Source organism: Sporothrix schenckii, assembly GCF_000961545.1.
Source record: "Sporothrix schenckii 1099-18 chromosome Unknown Cont47, whole genome shotgun sequence".
Classification (NCBI taxonomy): Eukaryota; Fungi; Ascomycota; class Sordariomycetes; order Ophiostomatales; family Ophiostomataceae; genus Sporothrix; species Sporothrix schenckii.
The window spans coordinates 3,164,152-3,178,354 of record NW_015971148.1 but is presented as its reverse complement, the minus strand read 5'-3'; the positions used below and the strand labels follow the sequence as shown (position 1 = coordinate 3,178,354).

At 54.7% G+C, this 14,203-nt stretch overlaps 5 protein-coding genes across 5 annotated transcripts; 2 read left to right on the top strand and 3 right to left on the bottom strand.

The window, feature by feature from the left end:
• Nucleotides 1–1,029: 1,029 nt before the first annotated feature.
• SPSK_04021 (uncharacterized protein) lies at nucleotides 1,030–3,459 on the bottom strand (the record flags this gene model as incomplete). The annotated part of the gene is made up of 1 exon (XM_016730835.1): nucleotides 1,030–3,459. The coding sequence occupies one exon, from the start codon at nucleotides 3,457–3,459 to the stop codon at nucleotides 1,030–1,032; it is 2,430 nt and encodes an 809-aa protein (XP_016585558.1).
• Nucleotides 3,460–6,935: 3,476 nt separating this feature from the next.
• Nucleotides 6,936–7,253, top strand: SPSK_04705 (uncharacterized protein; the record flags this gene model as incomplete). The annotated part of the gene is made up of 1 exon (XM_016731503.1): nucleotides 6,936–7,253. The coding sequence occupies one exon, from the start codon at nucleotides 6,936–6,938 to the stop codon at nucleotides 7,251–7,253; it is 318 nt and encodes a 105-aa protein (XP_016585557.1).
• Nucleotides 7,254–7,261: 8 nt separating this feature from the next.
• SPSK_10590 (uncharacterized protein) lies at nucleotides 7,262–7,780 on the bottom strand (the record flags this gene model as incomplete). The annotated part of the gene is made up of 1 exon (XM_016736935.1): nucleotides 7,262–7,780. One exon carries the CDS (start codon nucleotides 7,778–7,780, stop codon nucleotides 7,262–7,264), a length of 519 nt encoding a protein of 172 aa, XP_016585556.1.
• An 812-nt stretch (nucleotides 7,781–8,592) lies between these two features.
• Nucleotides 8,593–10,147, top strand: SPSK_04237 (cellular nucleic acid-binding protein; the record flags this gene model as incomplete). The annotated part of the gene is made up of 6 exons (XM_016731048.1): nucleotides 8,593–8,650; nucleotides 8,948–9,216; nucleotides 9,413–9,447; nucleotides 9,517–9,545; nucleotides 9,633–9,908; nucleotides 9,999–10,147. 6 exons carry the CDS (start codon nucleotides 8,593–8,595, stop codon nucleotides 10,145–10,147), a joined length of 816 nt encoding a protein of 271 aa, XP_016585555.1.
• A 1,745-nt stretch (nucleotides 10,148–11,892) lies between these two features.
• Nucleotides 11,893–13,588, bottom strand: SPSK_04183 (acyl-CoA dehydrogenase family protein; the record flags this gene model as incomplete). Its single annotated transcript, XM_016730994.1, has 2 exons — nucleotides 11,893–12,229; nucleotides 12,336–13,588. The coding sequence occupies 2 exons, from the start codon at nucleotides 13,586–13,588 to the stop codon at nucleotides 11,893–11,895; spliced, it is 1,590 nt and encodes a 529-aa protein (XP_016585554.1).
• Nucleotides 13,589–14,203: the final 615 nt, after the last annotated feature.

Here is a 14,203-nt window from a genome sequence, read left to right as displayed (position 1 = left end):
ATCGTCGACAAGCTTCCAGCATCGAATCGCAGCGACGATGCGATGCGTTGGTAAACTCTGCGGACGCAAAAGATGCGTTGTCGTGTCGTCGTTTTTTGGGTTGCCGTCTCGATATCAGGAACAAGGATGCCGAAAAAAGTACAGAGACGCAATAGAACGCGAATAGGGGAAATGAGCGTCGAGAAGGAACAACAGCGAACAAAACACGCAGAAAAAAAGGACTGGGTCAAGAAATGGTTGGAGACAAAGGACAGTCAAGAAGGAAAAGAAAAAGAAAGGGGGAGAAGAAAGAGGGCGGGCGATGCTCGGCGAGGGAATCGAGCTTGATGGATGGTGATGGGGAAGGAGGATGAAAAAGGCTGGCCGAGGAAGGAGTGCGGAAAAGGGAAGGAAAGACCGTCACTGAATGCGCCTGGCTTCTGCTGTCGTTCGCTACTGTCTCATTAGATTCTGGGCGCTGCCATTCGCTCCTTCCCACGCGTTAGATCCTTTTCGCTTTTTTTCCAGGCGCACGACACTCCCCACAAAAATTATTGGGTCCTTGGCTGCGTTGCGCCTTTTCTGACTAATATGAAAACATACGTTTATTGGTCAGCCGGTGAATGTGCACGTGCACGATGTTGCAGGAGGACGGAGCTTCCCCGGAGTGATGCGTCCGTGACATCGACTACTTTACATTGCATCAAAGCCTATCCAGCGTCAATAGTACAGAAGCGCAATGAACAAAGTCAGATACATTGGAACCAGAAAACCATTTCTATGCTGCAAGCTAGGGCGTCACTTCGGCCGTCAATTATGCAAGTCAACTTGCATGGCATTGTGCATCATATGCAGTGTCCGATGCATGCAAGGACAGACACCGAAAGAAACTATGCTACTCAAGCCTTGCCTGGATGTTCCAGGCCACATATGCAATAAATCCCGAAAATGGGACAGGAAAATGGAAAAGAAAGCCACAAAAGTGCGCCGTCGCCATGCTCGTGTTGTTTGTGAATTGTTCTGTAGAACTACCGCGCGCCTTTGTCCGCTTCATTCGTCACGGAACATCCATCGGCCGCCTCCAGACCGCATGGCCTCCCGATACCGCTCCTGGACCGTGATCCGCTCGACCTTGTCCGCCTCGGCTCGGTTGTGCTCCTCATCCTGGGTGGTGGGGAAGTCGGTGTCCCAGAACCCAGGCGGCGACGCCCTCCGGTGGAAGCGGTGCCGGTGCTTGCCGTACTTGTCGGCAAGCTCTTTTGTGCGCGCCTCGAGCCACAGCGCCTTCTTCTCCTCGGGCGACATCTGGGCCAGCATGTAGGCGCCGTCGCCCAGGTGCCGCTCCATCAAGACAAGGCACTCGGGGCGGCGGAGATGGGCAGGGCCGGCGGCGTCCAACTCGGACGTCGCCATGCTGCGAAAGGCCTTGCCGCAGCACTGCGGGTCGGTGCAGCCCGACAGGCCGGCACGGTCTGCCCGGCCACGCACCACTTCGTTGTACGCAAACGTCTCGCCGTTGTTGAAGGCTGGGTTGATTTTGAAGTCGTCCATCTTGAGGCGGTCGACGGGCCGGCCGCGCAGGGGCGACGACACCTTCTTGGCCGTGCTCTCGGCCTTGGCGGCCAGCAGCGCCGCTGTCAATGAGTTTGTGGTGGGTGTAGCGAGCCCCGCGGCCGCGGGCGTGCCAGCATGTCGTGCAGGAGCCGCGCTGGGCGTTCTCGGTAGCGAGACATTGTCGTCGTCGCGCAGATGCGGCAGCTTCCGCGTCGGTGGTGGCCGTCCAAAGAGACCAGCAGTCGGACTGTCTGTGCCGCCATGGGATCGCGGGGCTGCGGTCAGTCGTGGAAGCGACGACGAAACAGGACTCGGCTCGGACGGCCGCGAATTAAGCAGCGAGCGGAGTCGATTCTGTCTTGTCGTGCTCGGTGGCTCCATGGCCGTGCGCTTCGAAGCAACCGAGGGGGAGTCGTAGGCCTGATTGTCTTCAGCCAGCGATTCGATACCTCGCTTCAGAGACTTGAGGCCTTTGACCGGGTTCTTGGGCCCACGGCGGACGTTGCCAGAAATCGGCGCCAGCGGCGTAGATGGCGTGCACGGCAAAGGTCGTGCGAGTGGTGGTGGCTGCGGAACCAGACTCGGGGCTACGGTAGCGGGCTTGGAGTCTTCAGCGTCCCTGGAGACTTGGGCGCCTGGCTCATCTGCGGGCTTTTCTTGGGACGTAGCTGGACTCGACTCGTCGCTGTTGTCTCTTTCCAAGAGCAGTTGTTGCTGGTAAAAGAGATGCCTTTTCCGTGGTGTTTGCACTGTGAGCTGCCCCTCGTCGAGGTCGATGCTCTCTTGTGACTCCCGGTAGTGCGCTAAACCCAGTGCCCGAGGTGTGTTGTCGGAGCTTTCTCGCTTCACCGCCGGCAGGATCTGCGGTGTTTGGCGGTCGTTCGATCGGTCGTTCGCGCCCTTCTTGGGCTTCTTGGTCACTCGTTCCCAGATGATCTCAGGCCCGTCGGAGGACGGCTCGTTCTTAATCGCCACATGGCCAGCAACGCCGTCTGAGTTTGTCGCACGCGGCGTGGGAAGCTCGGGAAGGTCGGGAAGGTCGGGCTGCGCCGCGTCTGACGATGGCTCGCTTTGTGTAGAGTCCGGTACAGTCTCGTTGTTTGCACCGTCCGCACGGGTCCCTTTGGGGACTTTTTGTGGCGGCAGTTCCGGCTCAGCGCCGTCATCGTCCGCCGTCGGGTGGCCCAAGAAAGAAGATGTTTCCGATGAGGTGAAACTAGCGCTCAGGGTCGGCTTGGTGACTTCGGCCTGTGGTTGCGGTTGCGGTTGCGGCTGTGGCAGTGTTTTCTCTACCATATCGAGTGTTTCTGGCGTGGATGTACGGTCCTCGACCGGTACGGCTGTCTGTCGGGCCGCGGCCAGTTTCTTTTCCAGCTTCTTGATTTTCACCTCGAGGCTGTCGGCATATTCCACCCATCGGAGCGTTTCGGCCTTGCGCTTCCGAACCAACGCTACCACCTCTTCGAGCTGCGACTTGGCCACCGCATGCCGCATGTGCGACTTTTCTAGGGCCTCCTGCAGCTCTTGCACGAGCTCGGACATGCTCTCTTGTGAATTGTCGCCGCCTGCTGTGTCAGGCCCGCTCTGGTGCGTGGCATTCCGTGCGGCCTCGGACCGTTGAAGAGAAGCTGTCAGCGTCGCAACCTGGCTCCGCAGCTGGCTCATCTCGGACTCCATCTGCCCCTGCGATGCCTGCGAGTCTGCCCGCAGTTTGTTGTACCTTTGCCGCCATTCTTCGTCGCGCCTCTGAAAGTCTGGATGCCGGCCAATGATGGCCGTTGTCAGCACGCCATTCGCTTCTTCGTGTCCAGTGCGCCCTCGTCGTCTCCCCAACTCACCTGCTGTCACCTTCTCGTTCATGCCATCCAACGCGCGCTCAATTGCCTGGAGCAAGGCTGGCCGCCCTTGACGGACGGCGTCAGACATGGCCGCGAGCTGTCGAATGCGGCTGCCGTTGCGGTGCTGCGTCAGATCAAAGTCATCCTTTTCGATCGTGCATGCCACTTCATTAGGCGTTTGGTCCTCCTGTCTCGTGTCCCAGGAGCGTCGTCGAATTGTAGCGTTGTCAATTTGGCTACAGCAATACGTCGCTGCTGTTTGCCGTCGTCGTAGTTAGATGCGTGGGGCACAACGCGCCGACCGCGTTCTCCACACTATTCTTGACGCGCCAAGGCACGTGATAGCACTTTGCCCCAGAGTTTTCAGTGGCCTTTCAGGGCAATACTGTTTCGCATAATTATGGAGAACCGCCCCTGCCAATCGCTGTCCAGCACTTGGATAGCACTGTTTCGGCTGATCCACCCCTAAAACCATACCCGTAGCCTTTTTGCCTCTCACGGCCACACCAGCTGCATGTAAAACCACACCGTTTAAGCTGAAACCTTACAGTAGCACATCAGGGCTATCCAGCACAATTTGGCGGATTTTGGCATATACTGCAATACCATCTGGTCTCACACATTTACAAGAAGTCAGAATGCTAGGAAGAGACACAAAAGGAAAGAAAAGGCAAAGGGACCAAGCCAACAGCCGCACGGCTCTCGGTCGTTTCTGAACAACATGATGTTCTTTCATCTTATCGTATGCCGAGAAGCATATTTTCCGGCCCGTTATAGTATCATACCTTGCCCTATGAACTGTTCATGTTTCCCATCTTCCGTCTTTCTGCCAGCTTCGACGTGGCTCGGTGAACAAATGCCAAGAAGCCGCCCGCTGGCTCACCTCTCGGCGTTGGGGGTCGAAGGCATATCAAAGAAGTAATCTTCCTAGGTGAAGACGGTGTGGCGGCCCGTGACAGGCGAGCCAAGCATCAGGCGACACAGAAAGTGCCACTCTCACAGATGTCCTCCGTGATCGTCGTCTTCGTGTAGGATGCTCACCCTCCTCTTTCAACCCCGTGGGATCATTTGTGACAAGGCGGCGGCAACTAACGTTGCCTTTTGAATTTTCCCATGTATCCAAATGGGCATTCTCTTGAAGCTCCTTTCGCTCAAGTTCCATGTACGGACGTCTTTGTCTTGCCATAATCCGTACATTCACGAACTGGCGCCTGCACTTGTATGGCCACGGCACAACTCGAGACACATCGCCACGGTCGGTGTCGTCCAGTGGTCGAGTGAAAAGATAAAAAGTTGGACACTAACAGATACCGTCCCGGCTGCATCGCGAGATTGGAACGATCAACGGCATGTCGAAATGCCATGCCCTTCATCTTGGTAAATTCGGGAACTGAAAGGCCCGCGAGCGGATCGGTCAAAGATAGCCGTTATCTCGTGGCACGTACGATTCCGTGGTAGGAACAGAGAGTGCAGATAGGAACCAGATCAGATCCAGATACAAAGAGATGGCATGATCTGTCGATAGGCACGAACGGACGCGCAAGGCAATGGCGCTCTGTAGGCTTAGGCTGTTCGCAGCCGGACGGGGTCGCCGTTCATGTAGCCAAAGGAGGCACAAGAGCAGATGTCGGATGTACGATAGAGCCACGGATTGTCAAAGTATAAAAACCAGACGAAGATGGGACGAGGATTGGCTGCAAGACCGGCCGGGCGCAAAGTCAGAACATGACAGATTGGCAGGCGTAACAAGACGCGGCAAGATCTGGCCAAGAGCAGCACTGTCCGAACCCATCTCAAGTTGCCAGGCAAAGCATGCCGCAGGTCAGACAATCAAACCGAGGCGAGTTCGCAGGGAGAACGAGTGCTCGCGCCAAAACGAGAGCCAAAGGGAAAGGAGCTCGTCCACCAAGTCATACAAGGCACATGACACAGTGCCGAACGTAGAAAGCTTCCAGAACCCAAAGGGTAGGATGCACATTTTGCCAAGCCGGACCTTACAAGCTCGGAAGGCTTCCAGAAGGCACATCAGACCGAGCATGCACGCCAACCATGGCAAACACACGGACCCCACCGAAGATCAGGCTGCGCTGGGACATGTTCAACGGGGAGAGCGGGATGGCACTCGTCCACTGGGCCAACAAAACCAAGCCTAAAAAGTAACGGACATGGCGAAAAGGGTATTTGGCGAGACTTCATCAAAAAAGCATGAGAGGAATGGGAAGCTTGGAAAAATCCTGGCGACCGAGCACAAGCTCTCCTAAATCTTGGCCGGTTGCTAAAATGCAACTCTCTCGGCGCGTCGTTCGACAACAGGCGGTTCGTGGGATCGTCAGCATGGAACTGGCGGCATAATTCGAGGCGGCGCTTTTGGCTTCTTCCGCATGTCTCTTTCCCGAGTTTGACTGCACGTGGCGAGATTCACGGGTCAAACGACAAGGCTGGGGGGGAAGACATTCATTGTCAGCTCCGTCCTTTTCTAGAATGCCCTTTCCAAAGCATTTACAGCAGCAACGGTGCCACCTGTGGCTGATTCGCAAACCTCGCTCAAACACGGTTGGACCACCAACTGTCGTCCAAGACTTGCCAATTCTAACAGCGGCAGACAACAGGAGCACCGTGAGTGCAACGCATCCGACCTTTACCTCTGCCGTGTCACTGCCACTTGATAATATACTTGTGTGCTGCACAGTGTTGCGAGTGCCATGCTGTGACCGCCTTCTCCGTGGATATGCGGGCGAGGCTACCTCTGACATGCATGAGAGCAGCTATCCCGGTCAATATCAACATATTCTGGCCATCCTTCCAGATTCGTTTGCGGTTACCCGCTCAAGGCTTTTCGTCGCCCTACTTCGTCTGGCCCCTGTATCCTGCATATCGCCGGCGTGTCGTTTTAGATTCCGTTCGAAGAATTTGTTTGCTTGGCGGGAGGTAATGCCGGAGCAATACGAGCCGTAACCAGGGGTGGGAAGCTGTTTTGGGGGTGGTTTCTGTTAACCAAAGACGAACAGTGAGAGAGGTCGGAAACAAGAACGGATCAAAAGCGATATGCACCCAACTCTTCCCAACAAGAAAGCACCTCCAGGGCCAATTGGCGCATATTGCTAAACGGCCGTTACACTACAGACAAAACACTGTAGCACCCCATCCAGTGTACAAGGCAATATGCCGCTCTCAACACCGCCGTATCGCCAACGTGCGCTGCATGCTGCCCCAACGCACGATGTCCCACGCGGTCAGACAGACAAACCCGTGGTTCTCGAGGCTGTTGCGTCCACATACAAACCGTCTTTATGTGGCTGTGGGCCGGGGAAAGGCGCATCCCATGCGTCGCCTACCGCCGGACCAGCAAAAAGACGGACGGATAGACAGACAGACAGATAGACAGACAGGACAAATGACAAATTTGCAAAGGCAGATTTGCAGGTGTGGGCATCTCCGGTTGGGTTGGTGACGCGAGACGTTGAAGACGGACCCTGGCAAGCTGTCGCTGAAAAGACGAACACGACGATCCGCCAGGGACTGGCCGAGCTGGGGGGATTGTGATCTGAGATGGCAAATGGCAAAATGCGCAAGCCGACACACCCCCGTCGGTTTGATCCAGACGATGGAAGGCCGCTTGAGTGCAGCCTGAACAGGGCGGACGAGGATCAAAATGAAAGACATGAAGTGGCCATGGAAGGGGGTCATGGAAGGGGGTCATGGAAGGGGTCGTGGAAGGGGCCATGGAAGGCGAATAAGAGCGATCATGAGTATCGTGAGGGACTCAGAGTCGCAGCTTTGCCTGGCCTGGTGGCATCGACAGGGACCAGGGGTGTGCTCAGGGCAGAGAGCATCTCGCCATGGTCCGTCACTCGCGTCTTCACCCATAAAGAAACGATCTGAGTTGTCTGTCAGTCTCCTCTCGCCACAAACGTCACAAATTGCCGTCTCGTCATCTCCTCCTCGCGACGTTGCTCAAGTCGGAAAGAGTTCTCAGCTTGGCACTGTCCTCGCTTGGTCTTGTAAGTTGGTTGCATGCGGCGTGCGCGCGATCGAGCCATATCCTCGCACCACACCGCCCACCACACTGCCCACATTGCCCACACACCCCCTTCCGAACTCACAGATGCATCTCGTTGGTTTCTGCACAGGTTCCCACGAAGATCTCGTCTGTGGTTCCCCTGCAGTGCCATTCCACACCCTCTCGCCCGTTTCGTCCGACCCATCCCACGCCTGTTCCGTACCGTTGGTCTTTGCGTTTCTTTTTTCCACTCCATTTCAACCTTGCCGTCTCTGAGGATATTTCTGTAGGAACACATACATTTCTTTAATGTCGTTGTATCGTTCACGCTCTTGCTTTGCACATTCACCTCTTGCCTGTGACGTCCGCTTTCACTTTCCACGCCGTCCTTGTGGATCCTCGTGTCCATCGTACCTTCCCTACATAAAGTCCTCGAGCAGTCGTCCACAGTTGCTCCTTCCTGTTCATATCATTCTTCTCCTTCGTGCCTTCCCGTCCCATTCGTTTTTTCGCCTCCAACTCGATTCATATCTTCGCGTGCCTTCCCCATACGTTTTTCGTTCCTGCCTTTCGCTACAGTCGCTACTTCTTTCCTGCCAACATAGCCCTAAAAGTTTTCAGACAACAAAAACGACACTAACGTCCAAAAAAATAAATACTAAAAACGAGAAAAAAATCTTACCAAACCATAAAATCTCAACCGTTGCCCCTCCTTCAACAAATCCACTTCCCACTTTCGAGCCTCTTTGCCTCAAACCTGTCCTCAACCAAAACAAAAACACACGCAAACCGTCTTTACGTGAGTACCCTCCATTGTCCCATTTCCTGCGCATCACGAGATTACCCTCTGTGCCTTCATACGACACCGTCACCTTCAGCTGTCTTGCGTCTGTATGCTCTTCCGCTATACCCCCCCCCCCCAACACTACTTTGCCTTCTCGCCCCTCACCGCGATCGAGATCTTTTGAACCTCTTCGCCGCGTCAGATCCCACGAAAGTGTCACCAAATACGCGTTTCTCCTCCTCGCATTTGTCTATTGTCTACCGGGACCTGATTCTTCAGGCCTCAAGCCTCTTTTCGAACACCAATTGGCGTTGCGGTCTCGCTTGCTTGTCGCCGAATTGCAGCTAACAAATTGCACTTGCAGACATCCGTTCCTCCACGACTTGCTCTACTTTTCCTCCAACGTTTTCAGCTTCTTCCTCCCACCAACAATCAAAATGGATTTCCAGGGTCAGCAGGGCGGCCAGCAGAGCGGCGGCAGAGCTTGCTTCAGCTGTAAGTTTGTGATTGTTTCTGCTCTTTTGCATTGATTTCTTTATCGCACCGCGCGAGATTCCAACCAGGAAAATATCGTTATCGAAAAACGAAAAAATCTGAACTACACTAAAAGCGGACTTTCCCCCCTCAAAGCGGGGCGGGGGGCTACCATGCATTGGCATCACTGCCGTTCCTGCACCATTGCAGCTCATTTTGTCGTCACTTGACACACATCTGGCGTGCGACATCGACTTGTATAATACAAATCTACCCCATACTCCATGCCCAGATGCCAGATCTGAGGGATCGTGCTAGTTTCGGGTATTCCCGAACAAGACGCAGTCGTCTGCACCCCAACCTACTTTAAGAGGCCGAAGATTGTCATTCGAGCAACCTTGATGGCCTCTTTGACGGGCCACACGCAATTTCTTATTGGCGGCCTCCACCCTTCTCACCCATCTTCCCCAGGCCCCATTCTCAATGTTGTGAACATGTATGAGCAGGCTCAAGGAGCCGGTGCCTTCCCCAGATCTTCATATTTCCATTTTCCCACGTTTTCTGTCTTGATTTGGTACATGTGTGGAGTAACAAGGCTGACCATTCATCCGTCTAGGCGGCGCTACCACCCATCAGGTATGACGACATAAAGCTCTCGGGCCGCGATGCATGTCTCTAGGATTTTTCGAGGCCCGGGGATCGGCTTCGGCCTTCCAGCTGTTGCAGCGGATCTCCTGACTCCTCGCCTCCTTTTGCGAATGATATACTAACTCCTTTCATCAGGCCCGTGACTGCCCCAACCGTGGCGCTGCTAAGTGGTATGTTACCTGTTCTGACAGCCAGTACTGCCATCCTTCAGACGACATTAGCTAACGTTCTTTGTCCAGCTACAACTGTGGCAACGAGGGTCACATGAGTAAGCTTTGAACCTATGATGGTGTACAGCATTTGTGCCTGTTTATACATGCGCACTCGAATCCCGAAAACTAACTATGCTTAATAGGCCGTGACTGCCCGGAAGGTCCTAAGGATACCAAGACGTGCTACCGGTGCGGCCAGGCTGGTCACATCTCCCGTGACTGCCCCAGCTCGGGCGGTGCCCCCGGTGGTGGCCAGTCGGGCGCCGAGTGCTACAAGTGCGGTGAGGTCGGCCACATTGCTCGCAACTGCCCCAAGAGCTCTTACAACAACTCGTACGGCGGCAGCTCGGGCGGCTACGGCTCGTACGGTGGTGCGGCCAAGACCTGCTACTCTTGCGGCGGTGTCGGCCACATGTCGCGTAAGTTGGAGTTTTCCATGCACGCACACACTTAGAGGCATGCATACAAACATAGTCTTGCGGAACACTTTTGCTAACAGCATTTGACAGGCGATTGCGTTAACGGCAGCAAGTGCTACAACTGTGGCGAGACCGGCCACTTCTCGCGCGACTGCCCCAAGGCCTCGACCTCGGGCGAGAAGATCTGCTACAAGTGCCAGCAGCCCGGCCACATCCAGGCCGACTGCCCCAACAACTAAGGAGGCCATGCCAGCAGTAGCCTTGCCTTAGCGGCAGCATGCTCACCGTAGGCATACCTCACCTCGGCCACGAAAGAACGGACATACCCACAATCCCTGTACACCAGAGAGCGAAGCAACAGCCTTCTTTTGAATTGCGCTTAGTCACGAGATCGATGGAGAGAAGTTGGCAAGATACATTTTTCCTTTTTTCCCTTGTGGAAGCACCCTTTGTCCGCTCACGCGCAAAGGTTCACAAAACGGGTCGGGCATGGTATGAACATGGGCAACTGGATACACAAAAGCGGACGGGATCTCTGTGATTCAAAGGGATTTATTCTTTGATTTTTCTGTGTTTTTTCGACGTCTTCCTGCTGTTCTTCGGGATGCTTCTCATATTCTCCTTGTGTCGTTATTTCATTTTCGTCGTTTTTACAAGTTTCATTTGTCACTTCCTTCCAAGTGTCTTTTCTCTCGTCTTCCATTTTGCCCCCTTGTCCAACAGCCGAAATTGTCGTCTTTTTCACTCGCATTTCGCATATCGCATGTCGCATTCTTCTGTTGTCTTTCACGTTTTCCCATGTTCTGCACGAGAAAATTGAACGTAACGAACTTTGTGCTGATTTTTGCTTTTCTGTTTTTGCGACAGCAAAACACGCTGCATTATGGAAACGTTTGCAAGGGGATTTCTCTACCAACGGAGTCAAAACGGTCGGACCACAAGTCAATTATGTGGTCGTCCTGTGAGGAGGCCACCAAAAAAATTGCAGTTAACTATCAAACTCTTCCGTGCAGTGAAAAATGAAAAGTGAAAAGTCAAACGTGTGACGTGAAAAGTGTATAGTGCAAATTGTCCCAAACAGGCAACTGGCGGTTCACTCTCGGCTCGGTGATGTTTGATCCGTTCGGTAGCTAATACGGCAATCACGGAAGCAGGGGTGTTCTAGAAGACCCAAAGTTTGTGTGGCGTTCCGACGTCTGTGGGTAATCCCATATTGTCGTCCAGCCTTCTTTCCTTCTGGTCTTCTCCCCCGTCTGCCTCTCGGGCCTTCCAAATTGGAGTGTGGTTGACGAGGGTCGCAGCCAGGCAGGAAGGAGAGGGGCAGAGAGATCAGACGAACCGCTGCAGCTGCTCTCCCCGTTTTCCACCCCTTTCGATGCGTGTGACCGTTTTTCCCCTGCATGCAACCCTCACTCGTTCTCATCCACTCCGTGTCCTGTCCCTTTTTGTGCTGCTGCGCATCAGACAGCGCTGTCGCAAATCCCCAGCAGGGCCCACATTAGATCCTCCATGTTGTCAGCATCCCGATTATAATGCTCTGTTTTTTTATTGAAAGGGTTGTCCTTTTCAGGAGGCGGTTTTCTTTTTTTAATTTTGCTTTGGCGGGTGTAAAGGGTTTCTATTCTCCGTGAGGCGTGGCAAATGTTGTTGAATATAAGTGTCTTGTGGGGACTAATCAATGAAATAGAACAGAATTCTTATATGCATGGAGTATTGATTTTTTTTTTTCATTTTCTTTTGATTTTTTTTTGTCTCTAAAATCAATTCAAACACTGAAAATTCTGTACGATTCATTTGACAATTAAATCACAAACAAATCAGAAGTTAAGTAGTTTTTTTTTTTTTTTTTTTTTTAAAAAAAGTTAATCGGCTCGTCCAAACTGTTTCATTACACAAATGCCTTTCAAATGCTATTTAAATGCCGTCGTATCTAAACATGTCCAGCATCACCATCACCATCACCATTTACAACACGACAAGTTTCTTATAGCACGGCCTTGGGCATGAACTTCATGGCTTGCCGCACACCAAGGTCGCCCAGGACCTCCTCGGCGCCGCCCAGGATGGCGTCGAACTTGTAGGTGCGGTTGAAGTTCTCAATGACGCGGCCCATGCCGGTCTGGGTGAGGCCGCGGCCGCCCCAGATCTGGACCGCCTCGTCGGCGATCTCGTGGGCCATGCGGGTGCTGCTCATCTTGAGCAGGCCGATGGGGCCGCCCATGTGCTTGGCCTGCTGGTCAAAGGGCAGCTTGCACATCTGGTAGGTGATGGTCTCGAGCCACGACTGGTGGCTCTCGACGAGGGCAATCATTTTGGCGAGTCTGTCCGGTTAGCCACGCACGCTATGGATGGTGCCACGTATAGTGCCATGTATAGTGTCATGTATAGTATCATGTATAGTGTCATGTATGGTGACGCGGGACTCACTTTAGACGAATGACGGGCTGGTCAATGAGACGCTTGCCAAAGACGAGGCGCTGGTGCGACCACTTGAGGCACTCCTCGACGACGAGGCGGCTGTAGCGGTTGACGGCGCAGGCCATGCCCCAGCGCTCGTGGTTGAAGTTGGCCAGGATGACGTAGATGCCCTTGTTCTCCTGGCCCAAGAGGTTGCCGGCGGGCACCTTGACATTGTCAAAGGTGATGTAGGTGGTGCCGGCGGCGGCCGAGTAGCTCGTCTTGATGGCCTTGGTCTCGACGCCCTCGCCGCGCTCCACCAGCAGCACGCTCATGCCCTTGTCCGTCTGGCAGCCCACGACAAAGTAGTCGCAGAACACGCCGTTGGTGATCCACTTCTTGGTGCCGTTGACAATGTAGTGCTTGCCGTCGGGCGTCTTGACGGCCGTCGTGCGCAGCCGCGCCACGTCCGAGCCCGCAAACGCCTCCGTAATCGCCAGGCAAATCTTCTTGCGGCCCGTCAGGCACTCCTCCATGACCCGCTTCTGCAGCGCCGCGTCGTTGGAATAGTGCAGCACCACCGTCAGGCCAATCGTCAGGCCGGCCATGTTGCCGTCTTGGAACCCGCGCGACGCCGGCCGCACAAACTCCTGGGCCGCAATCATGTCGTGGAAGTAGTCAAACTCGCTGCCGTCCATGACGCCGTCAGGGTTCGCCTCGCTCTTGAGCAGCCGCACGCCGTGCAGGTGCTTGCCCGGCCCCAGGCGCATGTGCAGGATGCCCGCGGCCGCCATCTTGTCAATCAGCGGCTGGCCCAGGTGCTCGCCCGTGCGCTCCTTCTCAATGGCCTCGGGCTTGACGTGCGTGTCGACAAACTGGCGCAGCGCGCGCTGCAGCCGGCGGTGCGAGTCGTTAAAGTACGGCGTCTTGAAGACGGGCGACAGCCACAGCGGCTCGGCATAGGGCACAAGCGACAGGTCGCCCGGCTTGGGCCGCACGATGCTGGGCGTCTCGCCCTTGATCGTGCCGACGGCCAGGTCGTCAATGTACTTCTCGAGTGCCTCCTGGCGGTGCAGGTTGTAAAAGTCCGACGTGGCGTCCTTGCCGGCGACCTGGCGCAGCACGAACTCGCCGCCGGGGTGCGCGTCGAGGAAATCGGCCACATCGTAGACGACCGCGTCAATGATGAAGAGCACAGGGGCATCGTCGCCGCCCTCGGCCGTCAGCTTCTTGGCCGACGCGGCGACCTCGTCCCGTGTAAACGTCTTGTCCGGAATAGGCATTTTGTGCAAATCTGTGGAAGAATCGAGGGGGGGATGTCGTGACGCAGCGGATTGTGCTGGTTCGGCAAGAAAACACGAAGTAGGGATGTGGGAGCGAAAAAGAAAAGAAGAGGACAAAAAGGAAGACACAAAGAAGGAACAGAAACAAGACAAGTTACTCAAAGGGCAAGCGACGTTCGTGGTCATCAATCGTGCCTTCCCCTCAAAGATGCCCGCTGTGGCCTACCCGACGCCAGCCGGACCTTCTGTAATCAGAGTCGCAGTTATGCGAGTCAGCACACCTACAACGAGTTGTGCCTCGGCTCTCAGCAGGTGGGACGCTCCAGAAACGGAACTGGCGTCTGGGCTCCCCAGACCCGCTGACCGATAGCCACATTAGACGCCGTATGATTGGCCGATCGACGCCGCCTGCTCCACATTCGCGTGCCAGTAAACTCGCCTAGCTGCTCCGAATGTGGTAGTCGTCCAGGAACGGTTCAACTTTGGCATTCATATGAGGCTCTGATTGAATATGGAGTGCTTTTACCACCCCCAATCCCTCAGTACACCTTTTATCACCAGAGATGCATGGACGCGGAACTCGAATGTTGAAGAAATATAACATGATTCGATGAA